Source organism: Mastomys coucha, unplaced genomic scaffold (genome assembly GCF_008632895.1).
Source record: "Mastomys coucha isolate ucsf_1 unplaced genomic scaffold, UCSF_Mcou_1 pScaffold19, whole genome shotgun sequence".
Taxonomy (NCBI): domain Eukaryota; kingdom Metazoa; phylum Chordata; class Mammalia; order Rodentia; family Muridae; genus Mastomys; species Mastomys coucha.
The window spans coordinates 23,802,583-23,817,212 of record NW_022196901.1 but is presented as its reverse complement, the minus strand read 5'-3'; the positions used below and the strand labels follow the sequence as shown (position 1 = coordinate 23,817,212).

Below are 14,630 nucleotides of genomic sequence, written 5' to 3'. Positions count from 1 at the left end.
GCTGTCCTGGAACTCACTCTGTAGACCAGGCTGGCCTCGAACTCAGAAATCCACCTGCCTCTGCCTAGAAGTGCTGGGATTAAAGGCGTGTGCCTCCACTGCCCGGCTTTTGTGACTTTCGTCAGCAGCAGCATGTGTGAGAGCTCTTCCACCTTTCTCTCACTGGAGGCTTTGTGCACAGGGCGCTGCTGGTTCTGCAGTACTGGCTTTCCCTTTTTCTTTTATCATAGTCCCAGCTCAGGAAGCTGCTCCTGTGACTCCTGCTGACTCTCGCTCCACTGTAATGAGGCAGAAGAGCAAGGTGCATTCTCTGCCATCCCCTTAGTGCACAGTATAGTGACTTGTACTTCTCGGCTCTCTGCATGCTTGTCTAAATATGTGAGCACCTCTTAATCCTCCTGTCATTGCTTTTGAGACAGTGAATATTTCAGAACATTTTTTTCTGTCTTGCCAGTATCCCTTTGTAGGGAGGAAAGTAGGATCTTTTCCTTACCCAGCACAGGGTTCATGATGGAGGCCCTAGTAGCAAAGGACAGATTAAGGAGAGAAAAGTGGATGAAATTATTTAATGTAAAATTGATGAAAGCTTAGCTTCCATTTGTTGAGAAGAGTGGTAGACATGCTGGATCATGACAGTGTGTGCACTGCTCTTGAACCCTATGTTCAGTGCTTCTGGGTCCTGCCTATAGGGAGAGGGAGGCTCAGCCCCTTAAAAAGGGTGCTAATTTGGGATTAAATTAAATTTAATTTAAAACCTGACCACTTAGCCTTGCGTACTGTCCATGTTCTCTTAAATGGCAGAGGTTGGCAAGTCCCATGCCCCCACTGTCTTCATGTCTGTGATTGCCGTGGGTTATTCTTACTCCTTTATGTCCAAATTAGAGTGTGTAGGTAATGTGTGGAACATTAGCTGTTGTTTTCTACTTTAGTAGGCTGACTATGTTTTGCTTTATCTCGGCTGTTGTAATTTAAGACAACTAGGGAAATGGTGCTGTGTGTTTAGAGATTATCCTTTAATCCCTAGCAGTAAGCTTTGAAAATATTGTTCCTACTTTAGTGGAGTGATATTTGCTGTCAGTTATCAGTATCTGAACATTATTTGTTCTGTTTTACCTAAGTAAAGGTAGATCTCAAGATTAGGATAATATTTATTAGAAAGTATGTTTTATTTTCTGTTTTGTTAAAATTACTTTTTTTAAAAAAAAATAAATGCTATTAGTCACACTTTTGTAACTGAATTATCAAGAAAAGTTTAGGAAAAAGAAATTGGATATACATTGCTTTATTTGTAAATATATCTTAAATTTGGCAAGGTTTATAGTATAATTGTTATATGTTGCTTCTGCATTGATTATATATTATTCTATTCAAAAACAAAAAAACAAAAAGAAAAAAACCTCCCCAGCGAGCAACACCTTACCTGGGCAGCATAGTAGAACTAGCTAGGTGTTTGGGGACACAGGTGAGCTGTCCCCCAAGGTATGATCTTGGGAGAGCTAGCCCTGCCTCTAGCTCTGCAGCATGTGAGAGCTGGCCTCAAGGGCATGAGAGCTTAAGAGCAGGTGAGCTGGCCTCGCCCCCTTGCCAGTTGCAGAACTCAAGAAAGTGGACCCTGCCCCTTACTTGGGCAGTACTGGAGAGCTGTAAGCTGACCAGATTAGCTACCACTCAGGCCCAGATCCAGGGCTTTGAGTTAGCCTACTCCAACATCTACCTTATCTATGAACTGTTGGAGTACATGAAAGGGCTGGTCCTGCAGAACCACAGCTACAGGATCTCCACGACACAGGGCAACAGCAGGACATCTGAGAGGGTCCCGGTGAGGATCCAGTATTGATACTGGAGCAGAAGCCAGAGCCCTCGAACTAGGCCAAGAACTCATTGCAACGAATATTTGCACGAAAAGCTCTTTGGGCAAAAGGGTATACTGTGTGACACACTACGGCACACCTCAGCTTCCAAAGTGAGACTGTTTTATTTTTTTTTCTTTTTTGGGGAGGTTTGGGGAGATGAGAGGGATAGTGAGGCATGCTTGGAAATTTACAAATAATCAGTAAAAAGTTTTTTTAAAAAAAGGAAAATTAAATGTATATTTAAAAAAAAAAAAGAAAGAAGAAAAGAAAAGAAAAGAAAAAAGAAAACTCCCGGGGCTGGCGAGATGGCTCAGCAGGTAAGAGCACTGACTGCTCTTCCGAAGGTCCTGAGTTCGGATTCCAGCAACCACATGGTAGCTCACAACCATCTGTATAGCTTCAGTGTACTCATAAAATAAATAAATAAATCTTTAAAAAGAAAAAGAAAAGAAAAGAAAACCCCCCAGAACATTGAAGGTGTTTTCTCAGATAGCAGATCACTCCATTTTATAGCAGTGATCATAATGATAGCATTTTGGCAAATGACTTAAAGGTACATTGGAGGCAAGCCAGGTTATTTTTGAACCTTTTAAAATTACTAACATGCTGTTGAGTCTGAAGAAGTCAGCTAGCCTTTGAAGGATTCCTACTGTCTTCAGGTGTTAACTGTCCTGACTCAGCTGTGATGGTGTCACTGGATTCTGAGGAGTGTCTTCTTTGCAGGGCCCTGGCATAGGAAGCGCCTCTCTCTCCACTTTTGGCTTTGTGGGAGCTGCACTTGAAATCATTCTGATTTTGTATCCTTTCTTCAGCTAAATGTTATGTCTGTTAACAAGTTTTCTGTCTAGTTTCTGGGACAATAGTAATTTACTAAGACACTTGTCTGGAAAGAAAGACAAGGCGGTCCTCCACAAGCCTCTGGCGGTCCTCCCAAGCCTCTGGCGGTCCTCCCAAGCCTCTGGCTGTTTGTTTTGCTTTGCTTTACCTAGGGGCTTTAGACTTTGGGAAGTGTGCATTCTCTTGGAGAGTTTTTCCTTCATTCTCAGAGCTATCTCATGGTGTCTTCTGTTGTTGGTTTCTATAGCCTCAGATTTTTTGGAAACTTTACACCCAAGAAGGATGACACAACTATGACAAAGGTAAGGTAAAGTCTTAGATGGCAAGGCTTTTCTTTTGCTTTTAGGATAAACAAATGCTTTAGTTAGTAAGCACCATGAACAGCTCTTCTGGACTGATAGGTGTTTGTAAGTAGCAGACACAAAGGGAGGTTTTCAGAATGCTGAGCGAGTGGGAGAGGATGTACTCTGTGTAATTTGGACTGTATCCATTCACTTGTAAATGCACGGAACCCCAGCACTTGGTAACTAGCTGTGGAAGTCTCCTGAAAGAACCCTTTATCTTCTTAAAGAAAACATATTGCTAATGAGTAACTTGGCTGTGCTAACTGTACTTTGGGAGCTTGCTGGAAATCTGAAGAGTTTAGTTGCTATAAGTAGTAGAGGCAAAGTATTTCAAGTCTGAATAATTAAATTGAGAAAGAAGAGCTCTGTTCAGAGACAGTGTGGTGTGAGGCTAGTTTGACTTTATACAGTGTTGTTGTCACTGGCACCAGGGCAATAAAGGCTGTTATATTACATAATAAATGGACCTTTGTAAAATAATCTCACAGGCTGCCTAAAGGGAATGGCTAAAAGCTTCTGGCCTTCCCCATTTTTATTATATAGTCTATATTTACAGCCCACAAGTGTGTATATGTAATGAACCCCTCTATAATATGTATTACATATGTGGAATATCTATCTATCTATCCTGTATCATACTATAGGTTTCTTAAAGTCCGCTAAGTAGCCAGTTTCTAGTTGAGGTGGTTATAAATACTAATTGATGTTTTCAGTGCCTCTTATTGGAGGAGAATCAGTAACTAGAAGATATACTGCAAATGAATTACTAGATTTAGATGTTTTTGTTTCTAGTGTTTTCAAATCCCAGAATTGATGCTTATAATGGTTATATAGGTCAGAGTAGGTATTATATAAGAAGTTGACAGCAATCAGCCTTTTAGATTTAGTCAGAGCTGGGCAGTGCTGGCAGCTCTGCCAGCACTTGGGAGGCAGATGCAGGCAGGTTTCTGAGTTTGAGACCAGCCTGGTCTACAGGACTATACAGAGAAACCCTGTCTCGAAAAGCCAAAAAAAAAAAAAAAAAAAAAAGTTTAGTCAGAAGTCCAAAGGTATTCTTAATTTCATAGGCAAAGCTTTCAAATTGCCAATCAGAGTAAAATAATATAAAATGTATATGATTTATGTATTCTATGACTATATGTTTGCACCTATACTCTGTGTTTTGTGGAATTCATAAATATAACTTTAAATGGAAATGGAAAGGCTTATTATGTTTACATTCTACTCTAATAGTATCCTTAAGAAGTTGCCAGGTACTCAGGTTATCTGTCCTGCCTTACCCTTCCCCGAGTGCTGTGAGGGGCTCTTTGCCTCCTGCTCTTTCCCTGCCCACCAGCCTTTCTTTCCACAGATCATTGGGAATTGTGTGTCAATCTTAGTCTTGAGCTCTGCTTTGCCTGTGATGTCAAGAACACTGGGTAAGTTTGACTGAGAAATGCTTATTAAAAGTCTATGGTTTTATAGAAGCTTTATTAAAATAAATCTCTTTAACTTTTGCTTTGTAAATTCTTCTTTTCAAATCATCTTTAAAATATAATATAATATTATATTATTCTATACTTCATTTGTGTATAGAGCCATAGCAAAATAAGTGCTTTTCTTAAACAAAGACCATTTATTTTTTAAGCACTTAAAACATTCCTTCTCTAAACAATAGACCTTTTTTTTTCTTACTTCATTCATAAGTTGGGCTTTTGAATCTTCTAGTGAGGAAACTGTGACTTTAAAAAGCACTTTAGTGCCTTATTATTAAAACAATTTTTCATATATGAGTATATTTCCAAATGTATAGTTTAATGTGTGTTTTTAAAAAATAGAAATTTGTAAACTTGTTTTAAGCTGCTCTGAGCTCTTGAAAATAGAACTGAGCATGATGTTGTGCAGTCCCTGGGAGCACACACCAAAGGACAGTTTTTAGTCCTGTGATTTCCTTAAATTGTCAATATACAAGCAGGTTTTACTGTCTTTTAAAAGTAAAAGAGAATCCTACTTTGTCGCTGAAATAGTTGAGTTGTAAGCCATTTGTCCTTTATAATACTATATTCTTGGCCAAATATTATTTCAGACATATGTTTCTTTTAGGCAGTCTATATAATTCCCTAGACTTACGTTTTAACTTTGTAAATTAATGGTTAGAAAATGGCCAGACAGAGTATATCTGTGAACTCTGTCCCTGGCTTCATTGGCAGTGTAGGCCGGGGGCTTGCTCTGCTCAAAAACTGCCTCCATTACTGACTCAAGGTTCATGCCATCAGTGTTGCAGCTGTGTTAGAAAGTGGGAGCTTTGTAGTAGCCTTGTATGCTTTAATAAACAGTAGAATTAAAGTATAAGTGTAAAAGAAACTTCTCTTCCACAGGCTATTTATTTAGTGAGTATGTCTCTTTCATGTTTGATTGCTAGGACACACTTGCTTATGGTGAGCTAATATTGAAACATGAAACACGCACATTAATGCCACCATTTGAAGGTAAATGCTATATCTGTTAGGACAGTCCTGCAGATACTGGTAGTGATCAGCCACCTTTCCATTTTGAACCTTTGAAAAATCTTATTTATTGTGCTTTGTTATTTAAGAGTAATTGATAATCATTAATGTATTTTGATTTTTGTGGAAGAAAATCACCTGCTGAGTATGGGCTTACTACAAACAAAACAAATTAATGGCAAAATTTACTTTTGAAGCCTAACAAATTAAATTCCTGAGTAGTTTGCCATAGAGATAAATAAAAAGAAAAAAAAAGATGGAACAATTAAAATGCAGCTGAGAAGCTCTTGGACCCAGCTGTCCAAACAGGATTAGTGGAATGCGCTGCGGTACAGTGAGTCATGTGGCGCCGTGGAAGACAGCGGTATGCACTGCAGTACGTGTTATGCCCAGTGGCACTGAATAGATGAAAAGAGTAAATACGTTAAACAGATTCATGGAGGCTTTCTGCAGTATTAAAAAAGCAAAAGTTCTAGACTAGAGATAAAGCCTTATTTTAGTATTATGGGAAATGCAAACTAGAGAGTTACTTTGTAATCTGCTAACAACGCTTTAGGATTCAGGCTTTGATTTTAAGAAGGTGAGATACAGATGAGTGTGCCCCCTGCTGAAGAGCAGGATTGCGATGCACCAGCTGAAAAGCTTGCGAACAGAATAAAGGACGCATTAACCACATCCCTAGCTGCGAAAATTTCTCTCTCTCCTCAGTTCTCACAAGGAGATCTGACCTCAACTTGATCTTCTTTGCTGCTGTGAGATCAGTCCACAGCATCTGTCATTAGGAGAAATGGGCGCACAGCAGAACAGAGTGTAGGACCTGACACCTGAGTGATGCTTGCTGAAGAGGAGGGTTTCAGTTATGAATTGAAAGTACACTGACTCCATGATACAGTTGTTTAAGAAAATGAAAATGTCCTATAGCTGCTTTCTTTTAAAAATTATTAGCTGCTGTTGTTGGTGAAGTCTCTAGCCCAAGGTTTAAGTGCATGATGTGACTAACATGACCATTGAAGCATTACATCAGATAGCTTACTACATTTGAATGGGGGAAATTGATTCATTGAAAAATGTTCACTAAATAACTTAATAAGCTTATCACTTGCTACAAAGAAGTTGTGAGGGTTATTTTGAGCAGGCATTTTAAGTCAATGAAATGAATGTACTTTATTGTATGTAGCAAATGTAAGATTTTTTGCATTCAGCCCTTTCAAACCTGTAAGAACATTGCTGTTCCTCCAGTGAGCTGACACATTGTTCTGGTGTGTGGTCAGACTGTGGCTGTAAAGAATCTTTATTTTGGCATAGTGGATGCTCTTATTTTAAGCAATAGATCACTGTTTAATTTAATACACGTGGAATGTGATGAGAGGCGATGGCTGCAACAGGTTGAAATAAGAGCAGTTAGCCAGTTCCCTGCAGATGCTCAGCCCTGGGTTTTGAAGAACATCTCATATGATGACAGTGTGCTCTTCACTTCTTGGCTGGGAAGACAAGTGAGGCTTGTTCACCACTCTTCATCTGAAGCCTAGAGAGGTTTTCCTTCAAGTTCAGGCAACCATCTTTGAAATATGTTTGCTAGTTATGTTTTAAAATTATTTTTATCTTAGAAACCATTTCTATACTTTATAACCAACTAGTTATGCAAGGTCAAAATGCTCACTTACAAAAGTATGATACTAAAACAAAAGTACCCTTTCAGATCAGCTTGTATATCGTTATGTATCTCCATTTATTCCTCATCTGAGTCTAGTAATCTATCATTTGGTGGGAGATAAAGTAGATTATTCTCTTTATGCATCTTGATGTGGGGACTTTTTTAGAAATTGCTATTTCTTGAAGAGGCTTGTATTTGATGAAATATTATTCTTCACTCTGGGCTTTTCCTGTTTTGTGTTTCTTGCTGTAACATGGAAGTAAACAATATTTTCATAGATACTCATTAGTGGTAGATATGAAGCAGAAGTGTAATTTATGTATTCTAATTAGGGTATCTATGTAAAAGTAGTTTCAAAATCTACACTGAATTTTTCAGAAAAAATGTGTATAATATTATATTGTTTTATTAAAGATAGCAAATAAGATGTTTTAATTAACTTATGTTTGAACACTAAATCTGTAGACCTGGTTAGGATTTCTGAGAATAAGGAATTGCTGAAACTATCCTGCATTCCATGTCAGAGTCAGAAGCGCAGCTGGTGATGATGGTCCTTAGCTCATGCCTCCCTGGTGATGATGGTCCTTAGCTAGTGCCTCCCTGGTGATGATGGTCCTTAGCTAGTGCCTCCCTGGTGATGATGGTCCTTAGCTAGTGCCTCCCTGGTGATGATGGTCCTTAGCTAATGTCTCCCTGGTGATGATGGTCCTTAGCTAATGTCTCCCTGGTGATGATGGTCCTTAGCTAGTGCCTCCCTGGTGATGATGGTCCTTAGCTAATGCCTCCCTGTCCTGGCCATGCTTTTCAGTGCTGTGCATGGAACCAGCTATGCTGGTCATGACAGTCAAAATGTAGCCTGCTGATGTAGTTCCTAAGCTGTAGTTTGTATGAAAGTAATTCCAGTTGGGATTATGTGGTGAGAAGAAGCCTTCAGCGTCCACTTCAAAATGTGAAGTGAAGATGCTGTTGTTAGAGCTCTAGAGAGCCTTTACCTATCCAAGAGAGTATTTCCAGTAGAATACATACAGTTGGCTTTGAGACAGGATAACAGGCCATCTCAGTTGTAGGATATTTTAAAAATGAATTACATACCTAAATGCATGAATAGATTGCATTTATGAAGTACATTAAGAGTTAGATTGGGCTGAAGTGGCTTCTGACCATGATTTAAAAAAAAAATCTTAAACACCATTTTCATTAATTTTTGAGACTATCATGTTTACATACAATGTACTTTAATAATATTCACCCTACTCTCTTTAACAGCCTCCTCTCAACTTTGTGTCCTTTTTCAAAGCCACTGATGCTTATTCGTGTTGCCCATACACTCATTAGTGTTGGGCCCTCTACTGGAGCATGGTCTTCTTACATAGGGTCATATTATTCAAGAAAACTGTTCTCCCTCCCCAGAAGTCATCAGCTTCGAAAGCTTCTCAACTAAGGTGTGTGGGGCTCATGAGCCCTTCCATACTGGAATGCTGCCTGACTCTGTCTTGTGCGGGTCTTATGCAGGCAACCACAGCTGCTATGAGGTCATGTGTTCAAAGAACACATGGTTTGATTCAAGTGCTCCCCAACATCTGGCTCTTGTAGTCTTTAGGCCCCCTCGTGATGAGATCTGAGGCTTGGTTGGGAGCTGTGATACAGATGTTTGCATTGTGGCTTAGTACTCCATAGATATAATTAGGTTTTGGATTTTGACCAGTTGTGAGTTCCCATGTTAACTACTCTCTACTTTGCAAAGAAATTTCCTTGATGAGGCCTGAGAGCTGCACTAATCTACAAGTATTAGAGATAGTGAATTTAGAGGACAGATTGACATTATATCCAGCTCTCCAACCATGGGTTCTTAGTCAGCTTTGTAGTATGAGGCATATATTTCCTTTAGTGGAGCAGGTCTCAAATCTAGTCAGAAAGTAAATGGTTGCTCCCACAACATTCATGCCATTGTTGCACCCATATGCTTGCCTCATGGTGTGGATTGTTATTGTAGTTCACAAGGTTCACAGCTGGGAAAGACTGTTGATGACTTGCTCTACCCCAGCAGCCTGTAGCACCTTCTAGTGTTGTGAGCCAGTAGGGAGGAAATTTCCTGTTGTGTACCAGCTGGACTTCTCCATGTGCTGTGGCCAAAGCCTGTGGTCACATGTGGCCATGCTTTCAGTCCTGCTCCTTTCTTCAGTTCCCAGAAGCCACTTGGTTTCAGTTTTTCAGATTTTTTTTTTCCTGGAGGTGAGTGCATGTATTTTATAGGAAACTGTAATTGCACCTGGGTATTTCTTGGTTTCATAATCTTTTGTTGGCTTTGCTGTTCCTTCTGAATATTCTTAACTCTCTGATTCCCAATGGGAATTAAGAAGGAAAGGCTTTGAACTCATTTTCTCTGTCAGCACTCAGCCATCTGAAAATGAATTTCAAACCAAATTAGAATTAGGTCTCTTTGCAGGCTGCTGCTGACTCCTGGATTGTCCCATGCTGTGGTATTTGGCATTTGTGATCTCACTTCTGTATTTCTTCTTTATTATTAACACCCTTTCCCCTGTTTTTCCCCTCCTTTGTCAATCCTTTGACTGTCTTCTTAATTGCTCCCTAACTACCACTAGTTATTGGAAAATCCACACCTCTCTCTCCTCCTACTCACTTGCTCCATGCTAACCAAAGACCAGCCTAACTCTGGGCTGCCCTGGGCTCCCACTTGATGCTGCACAGGCCATTGCCAAAGCAGAGCTAATAGCTGTCTCTTTAGTTTTCAGGATACTTCCACCCAAGAGTCTAGCCAAATTGGAAACTTGAAAGTTAGGGTAGGGTCTTTGCCGTCTTATATCTAACCCCTTCCTACTCACCTTGTTTTCCTCCTGAACAACTGAGAGGAATCTGTGTGATAAGTGGGCTCTGGGCCTTCTTGTTCTTTTTTTTTTTTTTTTTGAGGAGAGTAGGGTAAGAAGATTTGAGCTCAAACCAAAAGAGAGAAAGTGTCTCTGAGAGATTGCTGGACCACCTCTGAAGATTCCATCTGCTTAAAGGGCCCAGATGTTTCTATCTTTGAAAGAATTGGTTCTTTCTTGAACTCTGGTATTCTCCATCTTTAGATTTTAGTTAATATTTAAGTTCACATAATGAAGTTCATCTGGCTACTTAATTCAATTAGTACAAAGTGAGTTTGTAGCAAATACAGTCATGAAAAATGATAACTTCAGACACATTGCTCCACCTCTAAGCTTGAGTTGCAAGTTCCTGAAGCCTTCTGCCCTTGACCTTTCTTTACTGTTCAAAGACTCCCAGTTCTTTGCACTTGCTTATTGGAATTGATGTTTGTTTGTTTGTTTATTATTAATCATTTTATTCATTTATATTTCAAACGATATCCCCCTTCCCAGTTTCCACCTCCCCATCCCTCAATGAATTGATGTTCTTAAGAAACTTTACATTACTTAAAGGGCAAGAGCCCACTTCGTGTATCTGGTCTTGCAGAGCCTTAGCTCATAAGCTCCTGTGATCCCAGAGAAACTCCTCACTGAGGAGGGCTGTTCTCAGTGTAGATGAAGTATCTCCATGTGCTTTGCCTCAATTTTCCATGTCATCTTCCATTCTTTCAGCTTGTTTGACCGAGTGTTATTTCAAAAGCCCTTTACAACAATAGTCAAAAGGTGGAAGTAGCCTGTTGTAAGATGACAGGCCAAGCAAACTGTGGTATACATGTCAAATGGAAATGTTACTTAGCCATGGAAGCCAGTCCAAAGAAACAAACTCTGTGGGGTTCTGATTCCAAGAGGAATTTCAGTAGTCTGGTCTATAAAAGACAGGGATAGGTGGTGCTTACCAGAGTCCTAGTGAGGAAGGGTGGAGAGTAGTTTGTGAATAGTTTCAGATTTGAAAGATAAAGGAGTTTGGTGGTAATGGTTGTAAATAATGTGACTGTTATTAATAGTATCAAGCTGTGCATTAAAATAAAATTGTTATATTGGTACATTTTATGTTACATATCTTTTACCACAATTAAAAACAAAGGAAATTTAGTCTGCTATATGATACAAGGTTGATGGAAATTGGAAACATGTCATATGACACAGCCTATTCAGAAATGGCCAAATGCTATGTGATTCCAAAGATAGGAGTAGGGATAAAGAGAGAGTTTCAAGGGAAGCTGCTTTGTGGATATAGAGTTTCCCATTGGATAGCTACACTTGTGTTCGAACTGGGGAGAAGGTATTTAATGCCCTAGAATTGTTTGTGTAAAGTGATTATGTGATGTGACATTCACCTTAGTTATTTAAAAGGAAAACCCATTGCTCAATAATGTGTACATTATTGTTCTGTTCCCTGCCATGGCACTGTTTTGAATGTGGAGGTCTTACTGATTGGCCATGCAGTTTCCTTTGGGTGTCTCAGCTGCTTTCCAATAACATGACCCAGTTGGAGTTGGAGGGGACAGGTGAGAAGGACGGCACAGGTGGCCAAGGTGCTACAAGTGTGCCCACCGTAGCACACCAACTCCAATTCCAACTTTCTTTGTTCATTTCCGCACTCTCTTTTCTTAGTTCCCCTCGTCTTGGCAGTGCTGGGATTGGACCTAGGAGCTGTATTCATGCAAGGCCAATGCTCTACACTTACTGAGCTAAAGCCCTATCAGTCCTCTGATGACATCCACTGGCATGGAGGGTTTAGGCTGTTGTCTGCTTATTCATGTATTTATTGTAGTTGTATTCTATGTTCAGTATGCCCCTTTCTTTCCTTACTTTGCTACAATTCTTATGCAGATGGATGGTTTTGCTAAATGCTTTTTATGTGTATACATAAAACAACCACACACTTTTAAAAAGTCTCTAAGTATGTTGAATTACATTTATTCTCAAATGCTAATTAGCCTGCTGTTTCTTGGGTGAGCTCCAAGTGTCATGATATATTATTGTTTTGGGGTTCAATACGATGAGAATTGGCTATAGTCTTCAGTGTTTTTGATGACATTGTTCTGTGGTTCTCCCCCGACCCCCCCCTTTTTTTGATGCTTCTTTCTGATTTTGATGTATGTGTAAGGCGATCCTCACTACAAGTGTTCAGAAACAGACTCTTCATTTTCCCTGGGTGGTTTTGTAGACTTGTTTCCTATCCTCAGTGCGCCATTGCTTACTGATGATACCATCTGGTTTGGAATTTAATTTTTGGAAAGGATTTAGCAACAGTTCAGTTTCTTTTATGAAAAGAGCCCTACTCAGCTTGAACAAGCTTTGATAATGTAAGCAACAGTGTCAGGTGTGTGGGCAGTGCCCTTAGCTACCAGTAGAAGTAGAGACTTAGCACTTACACCCATCTTTTGTGTTTTCTACCTCTGCCTGAGCTGTGTGCTTACACATGGGTTGATTTATTGATCCTCTCACAGAAGTAGCATTCATTGCATTTTTTTTTCTAGTTTACTGATTTAGACCTTGGGAGTAACATTTTCTAACTTGCAATTGGAGCTAAGGTCACTGATCTTTGAGGTCATTTTCCTTTTTTGATCTGAGTACTTAGCTCCACCTCCATGCTCCAGCTGCTCCCTCCTTGTGCTGCTATATAGCTATATCACCCTTGTTTAGGAACCTACAAACCTTTCATATAGAGCATTTTAATTTTTATTTTGTCAAATTGTTCTTTCTTTCTTGACTCATGGCATATTTTGAATATGCCATTTTGTTCCCAAACATTGGGGGATATTTGAGAGATTTGTTTGTTAGTAATTTTTATTTTAGTTTTTCTGTTGATGTCAATGTGAAGAAATGCACTTTGTGTATGTGGCATCATTTTCATTTGAACAGGCTTTCCAGCCTGTGTGCAAAGTACAGAAGAAAGGACAGGACATGTGCGTCATTTGTGTGCTGTCTGTCAGTGTTAGCTCCACTGTCCGCGGGTGTCCTCATGCCCTCCAGGCCCTTAGGTTCACCTGTTTAGACTGCTGTTGACAGGACTGTGAAGCACTGGCTACAGCTGTGATCCCACTCTCCTGTACTTCCGTCAGCTTGTACTGCATGCTTTAAAGCTTGGGCCGCACGTGAACTGGACCTTGTAATTATGGTAGTGGGGATCATTGTTTAACTGGTAATTCTTCTCTAAAGTCTCCTTTGAGTCATGTTAAAATAGTCATTTTACCTTCCTTATGATACTTTTCAATTCTCATACTATAAACCTATGTCTTTATGTTAAATAGCTGTGTACACCTGTCTGGATTTGTATATTCAGAGTATTCATATCAAATTTGATTATTGGTGTGATCCTATCTGTTGCCTATTTCTATCCAACCATTTCTCCCTTGTTGCTCTGTCTGCTTCATCTGTATTCTTAGAGATAAACTAATCCTTTTTTGGCCTATAGACATAACTCTGAGAAGTTGCTTGCCCAGTTACTTCAAGGCTTATATGCAGTATTACCATTTTGTGAATTGAGCAGTGGCAGTGATGTTCACAGTCTATCAGTTGTAAGCTGCCTGGATTCCTTTGAATGTATAAGTAGAAGGGATACTGCTGGATCATATGGGAATTAAGTTTTGAATTTTTTGAGAAACTCCATACTGATTTCCATACTGAATAGGTTTCCTTCCCTCCCCGACCCCTCATCTTCACCAGCATTTGTTTTTTGTTGTTTCTTTGATAAAAACAGTTCTGACTGGGGTAAGATAGAATCTTGGTGTCATTTTGATGGGTAAATGTTAGATTTTTTTTGTATATTTAATAGTCATTCTAAAAATTTCTTTTGAGAACTATTCAGTTCAAGTTATTCATTTAATGAATTATTTACTCATTTGGTCTTTAATTTTTCGAGTTAAAAATATTCTATGTATTGATCTCCTGTTAGATGAGTAGATGCCACAGATTATCTCCTTTTCTGTAGGCTCTTTCATTCTGTCATCATATAGATTGCTAGTCTGACACAGTCCCATTTGTCTCCTCTTGCTGTTGCCTTTCTGAGCTGGTTCCTGTCCAGAAGTCTTGTGCTTGTACCTTGTAATTTTTTTTTTTAACCTTTAGTTTAGTAGTTTCAAAGTATCAGGTTATACTGCAGGTTTTTTTGTTTTTTTATTTTTTTATTTTTTAAAATTGTTTTATTTATTTACATTCTAAATGTTGTCCCCCCTTTCTGGTCCCCCCCCCAAGAGTTCTTCACCCCATCCTCCCTCGTCCACCCACCCCAACCACTCCCCTCACTCACCCATACACAGGCTGGTATAAGGCCCCAGCACATGTAACAGAGGACTGCCTTCACTATTTTTTATTTCTGCCATTACCTAATCTTTTATTTTCTATTTCATTTAATGCTTTTCATTTTGTCTCAACTTATTTTCTGCTTGCTTCATTTTTATAAACTGTATTCAAGCTCTAAAATATCTAATTGTTTTTTGTTTTGTTTTGTTTTGCTTTTTTTACACTCCAGATTTTATTTCCCTCCTGGTCCACCTTCCGATTGATCCACATCCCATACCTCCTCC

At 39.3% G+C, this 14,630-nt stretch overlaps 1 protein-coding gene across 7 annotated transcripts in view; it reads left to right on the top strand.

Annotated features, from left to right (window-relative positions):
• The window catches only part of Lmbr1 (limb development membrane protein 1), a 155,032-nt gene that overhangs the window by 128,278 nt on the left and 12,124 nt on the right, over positions 1-14,630 (top strand). For 5 of the 7 annotated variants that reach the window (XM_031380269.1, XM_031380266.1, XM_031380265.1 and 2 more), the window contains 3 exons: positions 2,577-2,650; positions 2,902-2,992; positions 4,386-4,452. In XM_031380269.1, the coding sequence (XP_031236129.1) occupies positions 2,577-2,650; positions 2,902-2,992; positions 4,386-4,452 (232 nt within the window). The remainder of the gene's footprint in view (positions 1-2,576; positions 2,651-2,901; positions 2,993-4,385; positions 4,453-14,630) is intronic. The other 2 variants (XM_031380267.1, XR_004121481.1) reach the window with 2 other exon arrangements.